This window comes from Sinocyclocheilus anshuiensis, unplaced genomic scaffold (genome assembly GCF_001515605.1).
Source record: "Sinocyclocheilus anshuiensis isolate Anshui unplaced genomic scaffold, SAMN03320099.WGS_v1.1 scaffold400, whole genome shotgun sequence".
Taxonomy (NCBI): Eukaryota; Metazoa; Chordata; class Actinopteri; order Cypriniformes; family Cyprinidae; genus Sinocyclocheilus; species Sinocyclocheilus anshuiensis.
This window is the reverse complement of record NW_015554084.1, coordinates 177,088-186,923: the sequence shown is the minus strand read 5'-3', so window position 1 is coordinate 186,923 and position 9,836 is coordinate 177,088. Positions and strand designations below refer to the sequence as shown.

The following is a 9,836-nucleotide window of genomic DNA, read 5'->3' as shown; positions in this document are numbered from 1 at the left end:
TTTATTAATGTCATTGGTTCCTTTGTGGCTACTTGGATATTTTAAGTAAGTGTCACTCAAAACAGTAAGTAAATTGTTTTATTTGCCTTGAAAGTAGCTGTAACGTAATAAAACCTAGTAAGAATAACAACTAAGTAAAGATAACTAATTAAATCTAAGTAAGGTAAAGGATTACATAGGAACAATAATGGACCACTACGTTTTATGCTTAGGTTCCCTTGTCAAAAAGAAGAGTAATTAATTGTATTGAATGTGCACATGTAGTGTACTTAAAATCTTAAAAGTATATTTAAAAAAAACAGTACTCGCAGGTTATAAAATATTGATAAATAAAAGGCTGTGTACTTAAGGAGAGTAAATTTAAGTAAATGTATCAAATTAAAAGTTTTACTTCAAATCATTATGTTTGATAAACAATTTGTTTCATATGCTTTTGTCATGCTTCAATTAAGTACTTATCTTGATGTGTTGACTAACATAGTAAAGCACATGTAAAGATTATAATTTGAACTGTAGTGTTATTCAATATTATGTTTAAAGTTAATATATTTGAAAAGTACTAAGCTGCAACTACATCGTTACAAATATGTAATTACAAATATATTTAAATACATGACTGTAACATGGAGGCGTGACAACGAAGTGATGAATCCAAATGTAGGCTTTATTTGAGCAAAATGTAGTCAGACAGGCAGGGTTGAAACAACAGCAAACAATAGTAATCCAAGGCAGAGGCAAAAGAGTAATCCATAAAACAGGCGAAGGTCAGGGCAGGCAGCAAACGATCACAAAACAGATTAAAAGTCCAAGATCAAAAACACAAAAGGCAAGGCAAAGCAAGGCAAGGCAGATGACAAGAAACATTAAAGGCTAAACAATCACCAGCAGAGTATGCGTGTGTGCAATCCTTATAGTTGTCCTAATAGGAACAGCTGTGAACTGATGATGAGCTCTGATGAGTCCAAGCAAAGGATTATGGGAAATGGAGCCCGGGTTGATTGGTAAAGGGTACGGGATGGTGTGCCCTCTAGCAGAGCTCGTGGGCACTCCAGTTAGAGATTGTGACAATGGCATACAAGTTTCTATTGAGAAGACATCAAATATAATTTAGTTTACCACAAATACTTGTCAGTACATTAAGCAGTACACTTTAACCAAATTTCAAAGACAGTATAAGTAATTATGAAATTACATATAAAGATTTTTGTTTAACTTAACAAAAGTTAATTGTTTCTGCAGTACATTGTGGTAACTTCTTATTAACAGCACTGTCATCTTACACATATGTTCAAAGTAAAGCCTATATATACTATGATATATTTTTTTGTCTTTTTCTAGACACCAGTTAAATAGTTTTATACAGTATTTCACTGCTTTGGTCTATAGGAGGTAAAATCAACATATTCTCTACCACAGTTGAGATGTATGACATACTGTATAGAAACAAGTATAAATCTCATTATTTATTTCTACTTCCTGCATCTGCCTAAAGTCTGACTGTTTTGGATCATCATGGCTAAACGTGTTGCTGTGATTGGAGGAGGAACCTCTGGGCTGGCCTGCATCAAATGCTGCCTGGATGAAGGTCTGGAGCCAGTGTGTTTTGAGACTAGTGATGACATTGGAGGACTCTGGAGGTTTAAGGTGAGATATCTCTATATGATTGGGTCCATTGAAGTTGTGCATGTGAAGAAAAAAGGGGGCCAAGCACTGATCCCTGAGGCACAGATCGTTGTAGAGAAGTAATAAACAACATGCTCCTAGAAACTGATCCAATTTTCTTCATGTCTTTCCATCTTAGGAAAATCCAGATCCAGATAGTGCTAGCATTTACCACTCTTTGATTATCAACACTTCAAAGGAGATGATGTGCTACAGTGATTTCCCCATTCCTGCACACTTTCCAAACTACATGCACCACTCCCTCATCATGGACTACTTCCGCATGTATGCTGACCACTTCCAGCTCAAACGGCACATCCGCTTCCAGGTCAGAACTGAAAGGTTTTATTGACACATTAAAACTGTGAAGTTATGAATATACAGTACTGTATTTCAAGAATTCCCCAGTTTATGTTTTGTGTTCCCTAGACAAAAGTCCTTCATGTTACACCAAGGCCAGACTTCCCTCACTCTGGACAGTGGGATGTAGAGACAGAGTCCAAAGATGGTCGGAGAGAGAAGCAGGTGTTTGATGCTGTAATGGTTTGCACCGGACACCACTGTCACCCTCATCTCCCTCTACAGGACTTTCCAGGTGCAGTACATGTGATGACTAAGCAAATGTGCAAAGTGCAACAGCATTATGTCAATAAAGGCCAAACACTCATAAACTTTGGGTGTACAAAAGTCATTAGGCTTTATCACAACTCTGCTGTACAGTAAGTGAAAAGCCCCTCTCATTTTAATGTTGAATAGAAATATTATTTATAATTAGTAAGTTTACAGGGCTTGCAAAGAATGATTCAACATCAGTTCATGAGTTCTCACTTACATATAATCAGATAAAGCGAAGAGTATGCATATTTGGCATGCTGTCCGAGGGGAGGGATCCAAGCTCGCGATTTAGCCCAAACCCAGAGTACTCCCCCTCATCCTTATCTGGGATAGTAATAATTGAGAGAGAGGAGCTGGTATGGTGGAGGGATGAGTCAGCTGTATATATACCTCGTATTGTGTAATTAATTTGATTATCTGAATGTTTCCATGGTGGTAATTAATTATTATCTAAACATGCTCCTCCCGAACTTTGTTAATAGAACATCATGTTCAAAATGCATATGCAATGAGACACTAAAGTTATTATAAAAAGTTATATATTAACTGCTACATTACATATAACTGTATTTCAATCATGACAACTTTTGAGATAGTTTTAGCATGTTAATGGATATGACAATGTTACAATATTTGGTCTTAGTGGATTAGATCTGCTACACTTGCTGCTGTTAATGCCGCTGGTGTTCCAGAGCAAGTATGGAGTTGCTGCTGCCAGTACAAACGTGGAGCTAAACAGGCACAAATAGGCATCATAAAATCTTGTATCAGATCTAGACAGGTGGAGCTGGGGGAGGTGGAGGGTTTCAGAGGAACTCTAATAGTTGCAGGACCATTTTACAGTAAACACTGAACCAGATTATTTAGGCTAAATGTTGAGAAATTAAGCTCATTTGCTGCAGAATCAGTAGAGGCAGCAGAGTTTCATGGATGCAATAGTCATATATGTGTGTTTTCATGTTATAGTGGCTACCTGTTTAAAATCCTCTATTTAGGAATAGACACGTTTAAGGGAAAAATCTTCCACAGTCGTGACTACAAAAACCCTGAAGAATGGCGAGGGAAGAGGGTAGTTGTGATTGGTATTGGGAACTCTGGAGGAGATATTGCTGTGGAGCTGAGCAGAATGGCCAAACAGGTGATATGCTACATCTACAGAATAAAAAAAAATATAGTGTGTGAATTATTTTACTTCTATTGAAGCCTCTGTTTTCCACATTGTTTCCCTTACTTTAATTCCAGGTTTATCTGAGCACCCGAAGGGGATCTTGGATACTAAATCGTGTAGGAGACAATGGTGTTCCAGCTGATATGTTATTTAATAAGAGAATGAGTAACTGGCTTATTCATATGTTGCCTGTTGGATTTATCAACAATTTTGGAGAGAAACGACTCAATAAACGGTTCAACCACAAGCTCTATGGGCTGCAGCCTGCGCACAGGTACTGTGAACATTAGAAGAAATAAGACTCTGATAATGTTGGTCATTCTTAGTATTGGTACCTTAGCATGAAGAGGTCATCTTTATACAAGCAGAACAAGACAGAATCAATGAAAGCTTCTTTGCTGCAATCAATTACATTATATAATGTCTATTGTTTTTCCCCAGTGTTTTCAACCAGCATCCCATGGTCAATGATGACTTACCAAACCGCATCCTCTCCGGTACTGTCTCAGTCAAGCCAAACGTTCAAGAGTTTCGTGGATCAAGTGTGGTGTTTGAGGATGGCACTGTTGAAGATGACATTGATCTGGTGGTGTTTGCCACAGGCTACACTTTCTCATTCCCCTTCCTGTCTTCACATGTAATTCCTGTCTCAAAGAACAAAGTATCCCTGTACAAATACGTATATCCCCCAGGACTGGAGCGGCCAACTTTAGCCGTGATTGGTCTGATCCAGCCTCTGGGAGCCATTATGCCCATCTCTGAGATGCAGGCGCGCTGGGCCACTCGTGTTTTTAAAGGTATCAAACATGACACTGACCTCCTACACTCTAAAAAATAAAGGTTCTTCAGTGGAATTTATGGTTTCATGAACATTTAACATCCATGGAACCTTTCTATTGTGCAAAAGATTCTATAGAGGAAATAGGTTTTAAATGTTCTTCACACTAAGAAAAAATGGTTATTTTAAGAACTGTTCACTGAAAGGTTCTTTGGGAACCCTAAATGGTTCTTCTGTGACACTGTTGCGAAACCCACCTTTTGAAACTTTTATTTTATGAGTGTACACAGAGAAATATGAGATGTCCACCTGCAATCCTGTACATTATAATTTTATTAAAGATTATAATTAACCTTTTACAATATGACAAAATGTTTCTTGCATCAAAAACATTTACCCTTTTATCTGTAGATTTAGATTAATGCTACTGAAGCTTAAGACATGATGTTCTTGCAGCTTATTTCGGTCTTCTTAGTTTGGAAGTTTTGAAGTTACAGTTTATCTACACAGTACAAATACCCTTGTCAAACCCTTGTTTATAATGTAAATAAAACCCTTTATATTTTTTCATGGCATTACCCTTAAAAACACATTAACCTTTAAGTGAAACATAAACATGTAAGAACATTATTAATGTTCATAAGGATACAGTGTTTTTGTATGTAACAAAGCTGTGATATCCTCACTAGGTCTATGCAAACTGCCTCCAATGAGTGCAATGATGAAGGACATTAAAGCAAAAGAGGAAGCAATGGCTCGAAGGTTCTCCACACTTAACATCTCACATGACAATATAACACAGCATTCACACAATTTCTACAATTCAAGTATGTAATTTCAGTGGATCTTGATCTTAATCGTGTTCTCGTGCAGGTATGTGGCTGCCCAGAGACACACCATCCAGGTGGACTACATCCCCTACATGGATGAGTTGGCTAAACAAGTGGGTGTCCATCCTTCTATCCTGAAGTTGCTCCTGACAGACCCTAGACTGGCTCTGAATGTCATCTTTGGGCCCTGCACCCCGTACCAGTTTCGTCTTCACGGGCCACGCCGATGGGAAGGTGCACGTCAGGCCATCCTGACTCAGTGGGATCGAGTCAACGAGCCCCTGAGAACACGCTGTACACCAGAGCCGCAGTCACAGCGCTCCTCTCTTTCACTCATATTCTCAGTGTCTGTTGCAGCACTGCTGTCTGCTCTGTATTACAGCAGAGCCAGTCTGCACACACTCATAGCAGACCCTTCATCACTCCTGGACAAGATCAGGGCTTTTGTACCATTGCCACTGACCACACAGTGATCATGTAATGTGAACCAGAAACATAACATAGTTGTATAAAATCTGACAACACAAGTCAACTAGGCTAAACTGTAACAATGACAAAAAAGTAGTGTGTGAAATTCTTATATTTTGTGAATTTGCTGTAGTAATACTGAAACTGATTTTTAGACTTGGAAGAATTCTTTTGATTTATCAACATGTGCCTTAACATTTTGAACATAATATACATTTTATTATAAAAGTGATTTTATGTGTAGTTTTGTATGTAATTGGTTTAATTGTTGAAAACCAGCATGCACTATCAAACTCTTTTATTCTTTTTATTGAGTTGCATTATAGATGTATAACTTCCAGCTATTAATGCAATTTAAAAATATAACAAATAATTTTAGTAAATATACAGTATTTGTAACTTACTGAGCATTAAATGAAAAGTATAAATATACTTTTTCAGCACTACAGACGTGATTTTTAACTATTGAGCATACTCGATTTGTTCCAAGTAATATCAAAATGTTACTGTATTATTATGAAGAAATGACCCTCTCAGTTGTAGTATCAATAAGAAAAATGTCAATAAAAATAACAGTAAATTTTCGTGGAGCAACGTTTAGTTTACTGAATCAATGCTCACAGTCAATAATATACATAAGTGCATCTCATTGTAAATGAATGTTTTATTGTATGTTGCGGTGTAGTAAGCCTAAAAAAGCGAGGTGTGCATGTTTATGTTTACTGCTGTAAATAAATATATCGGCACATGACAGCACATTTCTTGTGGATAAGCAAGGATAGGCTATAAAAGTTATTAGGTCACTATTAGGACACTTACTATGTGAGAAAAATGAAATGAAAAATGCAGAAATACCAACATTACAAATCTTAAATCTAATCACAATTTAAGCAGCTTTAATTCGCTCATGACAAAACGTGTACCTAGCTACATTTTACTTGGGAAACAAAGTAAAAATTCTCACAAACCATCTACACAAACCATTGCTGACTTTTATGATACTTTCATGATGCGTTTTTAGGCTTAAAATGCCCTGGTTGTATGAAAAAGACCACTGTCATCATTCTGCCAAACTTGTGTGCTCCACAGAAGAAAGAAAGTCATCAGTTTGGTGGGGAAACTATTCCTTGACCGATATGTTATGAGAGATATATTATAATAGCTGAAACAAATGAAAACTAAAGCCTGGGGTATTCATTAAAATTATAGGTTAAATAATTAAGTAAAAGAGGTTACATTAAAATATTACCTTGTATATATCCAGCTAGGCTAAAAGTTTAATTTGGATATTGATTGAGATATTTCTGAGAAGAAAATAAGAATCAATTGTCCATCTCTTATGTAATTGTATACACAAGGTTTTTTGGGGTGAATGTGGAAAATGTTATATAAAGGTAAACAGATATCAAGATGAATAATTTTGATATATGTATAAAATTCCAATAAAAATCATTTTATTATTTTGGGAAAATTCAGAAATATTCAGGATCCAACAGCAGACCAAGGACAACAGCACCTGTTTGGAGAACATTAATAAAAAATTGAATATATATTTAATGAATTTAGAATTTTTGATCAATTAATGATTGCTATGTACACTCTGGCACTTTTGTGTACACATTTGTATACTTTGTTCTAATAAAAAAACGACAGTCAAGCTCCATCCAAACAGTATAAAGGGCGCCGTCTGCTGTGTCTCTCATATGTTAAAGACGCTTCCTCAGCCGCTGACGCTGACGCTGCGCAGCGCCTGTACGCGGTGACGTCAGGCTCTCGTGGATTGGCGCTCTGCCATCTTTGATTGTGCGACAGGCCGCGGCGCGAGCGCGGGGCCCTCTCTCGAGCGCACGAGAAACCGCTAACCGCCCGTTATTCCTCGCCTCACACCGGCGGCGCGACCAGAGACGCATACAGAGAAAGAAAACGACAGGGAGAGGGACATAAACGCTTCTCTCTCTTTTGTGGAGGAGGTTTTTGTGGGTCGCTAACCTCTCGGCTAGCTGGGACTAGCATAGCACGAGCTTTTGTAATCCACAGCCGGCCTCGCTCTCTCACACACACGCTCAAACACACAATACAAAGGGCCAGGACACAGACCTTCTGGACGGAATAAACGATATACTTGAAGAGAGAAACAGGACCGGCGGAGACAGGTATGTTAACGGCTAGTCAGCGTGCTGCTTCTGCTGTTGCTCTTTTAGAAGAAAAGACTCAGTCTGGCTAATGTTAGCACTGCCATGAGCAACGACAAATCACGCAACCAAAACCAGTTTTCTTTTCTCTCACATAGGTCGGCATTAATATGGGCAGGTTTCGTTTATATTTTGCTGAAAGATGATAACCGGATAGCATGGGGTGAATGGGGGTTTGGAGTCCACCTCACAGGGCCCAATTGACCAGCCATTTTTAATAAATGACTAATTTTGCCGGTAAAATATTATTGGGGTTGTTTGGAGAATTGTTTGGTTTGTTAAATCACATATTTGATGCATCCACACGACTTCAAACCGATAGTTATATTGTTGCATTTTAAATCTGAAATGCATGTTCGAAGTGAAGGAAGGCAGTAGTTACCCAGTGTCCTATTCTTGGTTGTGCAGAGGTAGGTTAGCCAAAGGTGATGGCTCACATGACTTTAACAAGTATATCAAACAAAACATTAAAATCAGTGCATGCAAATGAACATCCACAACTTGCACTTTACCACATGCAAGTGTGCTAAGAGGCACTCCATAGAACTGCATGCTTAGTCCCAATCAGTGTTAGACTTATGCATATGTTAGGTTTAATCCTGGAAATTCTACTGTATCGTATTTGATGCATGAAACTAAAGCATCTAAAATTATCAACATGGTAAAAACGTGGTGAAAACCTGATGTAAAATATGATGCATTACATAAAGCGCATACAAACCTTTTATATTTTTTCTATGAAATTTAAATGTTTATAAAAATGTGATTTTTCTGAATATAACTATATATTGCAGGCTTGATGGGGGTTATACAACTTGCCGTTATCTTAATATATACTTCATTCTTTTGTGATCCACGTCACAAATTACTCTTTCCTATGATGATGTTTCATGGGCCTTGAAAATATAGATGTGAAAATGGCATTAAACTGAGCAAGTCAGAAACCTTTGGGCTCAAAGCACAACGAGTCTTTCAGCAGAATCTGGAACGAGTTAGATTTGATTCATCACAGTGGCAGCAGGAGGAAAGATTCTTGTGAGCGTCAGTAGAGGAAGACTTGATCATTTAACTTCCACTTAAAGAGCTTTACATATTCATAAGAGGAAATGCCACTGAGAACACCATTGGTTGAAATAAGACAAGCCTTAAGGGGTGCTTTTAACAAAGAAAGAAACAAAGCCACAGGAACAGGAGATCAAGTGAATGTTTTGAGGCTTCCTGGTAACACCGGATCTGGCTGAGCTATGAGGTTTCATATTAGAGTATGTGCTTAATTGATTTAAGGATGCCCCTCACCAATCTATTGAAAAGATATTGACTTTTCTCATCCCTCAGGGGCTGCAGCTCAATGCCAGTGATTTCTTGCATGCTCATTTGGGAATGTCACTGGAAAGCAGTGATTGGCTTGTGAATTTAGTAGGCAGATGGCCAGTAGGGTTGTGACGGTGAGGAAATTTTCCCACCGGTTAATCGACGTGTGACAACACCGGTAATACCGGTATCACCGCGGGGGCGGGGCGTTGCCTCTTTTCCTCACTTTCCTTCGCTTTTAAATGGCTTGTAAAAGCGGCGTGTGCATTTTACTTTCACTTTGAAATAGCGGCAATTCGGCGTAAAGCAATTGTTCGTTTTTAGTTCGTTTGAATTTTTCCTCGCTTTCCTTCGCTTTTAAATAGCTTTAAAGCGCCGTGCACATTTTACTTTCACTTTTGAATTAGCGGCAGTTAGGCATCAATTGCTTGAATGCAACGACAAAGTACAATGTCAAACTCACTTTAGCGTATGTATATATAAAACAGAACTTTTATTAACAAAACGAATAAAAATACACCACGTAGAACGTTTATTAGCAAAACGAGTAAGAAAGCTTGAGGAGGCAGGGCATACACCTTGCTGTCAAATAAAATAAATAAATGACACAAAGTTTAAATAAATAAAAAATCAGCAAACAAAGTGGAACCAATTAAATAAGAAACGAATGTTTAAATAAAAAGTCCAAAATCACAGGCTTTTCAAAATCCAAAATACTGCCAAACAGGTGCTTTTGCATCTCGTTTCGAAACTAAATCATCCGCGATCGTCTTGTCTGTCTCACCTCACTCTTCTTGTCAGTCAGCTCGACT

At 37.9% G+C, this 9,836-nt stretch overlaps 2 protein-coding genes across 2 annotated transcripts in view; both read left to right on the top strand.

Moving 5' to 3' along the window:
* The window catches only part of LOC107669147 (dimethylaniline monooxygenase [N-oxide-forming] 5-like), a 6,845-nt gene extending 1,197 nt beyond the window's left edge, over positions 1-5,648 (top strand). Inside the window, exons 2-9 of the mRNA XM_016461271.1 lie at positions 1,493-1,644; positions 1,802-1,990; positions 2,092-2,257; positions 3,273-3,415; positions 3,520-3,719; positions 3,887-4,242; positions 4,913-4,985; positions 5,097-5,648. Of these exons, the coding sequence (XP_016316757.1) occupies positions 1,513-1,644; positions 1,802-1,990; positions 2,092-2,257; positions 3,273-3,415; positions 3,520-3,719; positions 3,887-4,242; positions 4,913-4,985; positions 5,097-5,526 (1,689 nt within the window). The 5' untranslated portion in view covers positions 1,493-1,512 and the 3' untranslated portion in view covers positions 5,527-5,648. The remainder of the gene's footprint in view (positions 1-1,492; positions 1,645-1,801; positions 1,991-2,091; positions 2,258-3,272; positions 3,416-3,519; positions 3,720-3,886; positions 4,243-4,912; positions 4,986-5,096) is intronic.
* A 1,612-nt stretch (positions 5,649-7,260) lies between these two features.
* The window catches only part of prrc2c (proline-rich coiled-coil 2C), a 37,833-nt gene continuing 35,257 nt past the window's right edge, over positions 7,261-9,836 (top strand). Inside the window, exon 1 of the mRNA XM_016461259.1 lies at positions 7,261-7,674. The gene's annotated coding sequence lies outside the window, so the exon portion shown is untranslated. The remainder of the gene's footprint in view (positions 7,675-9,836) is intronic.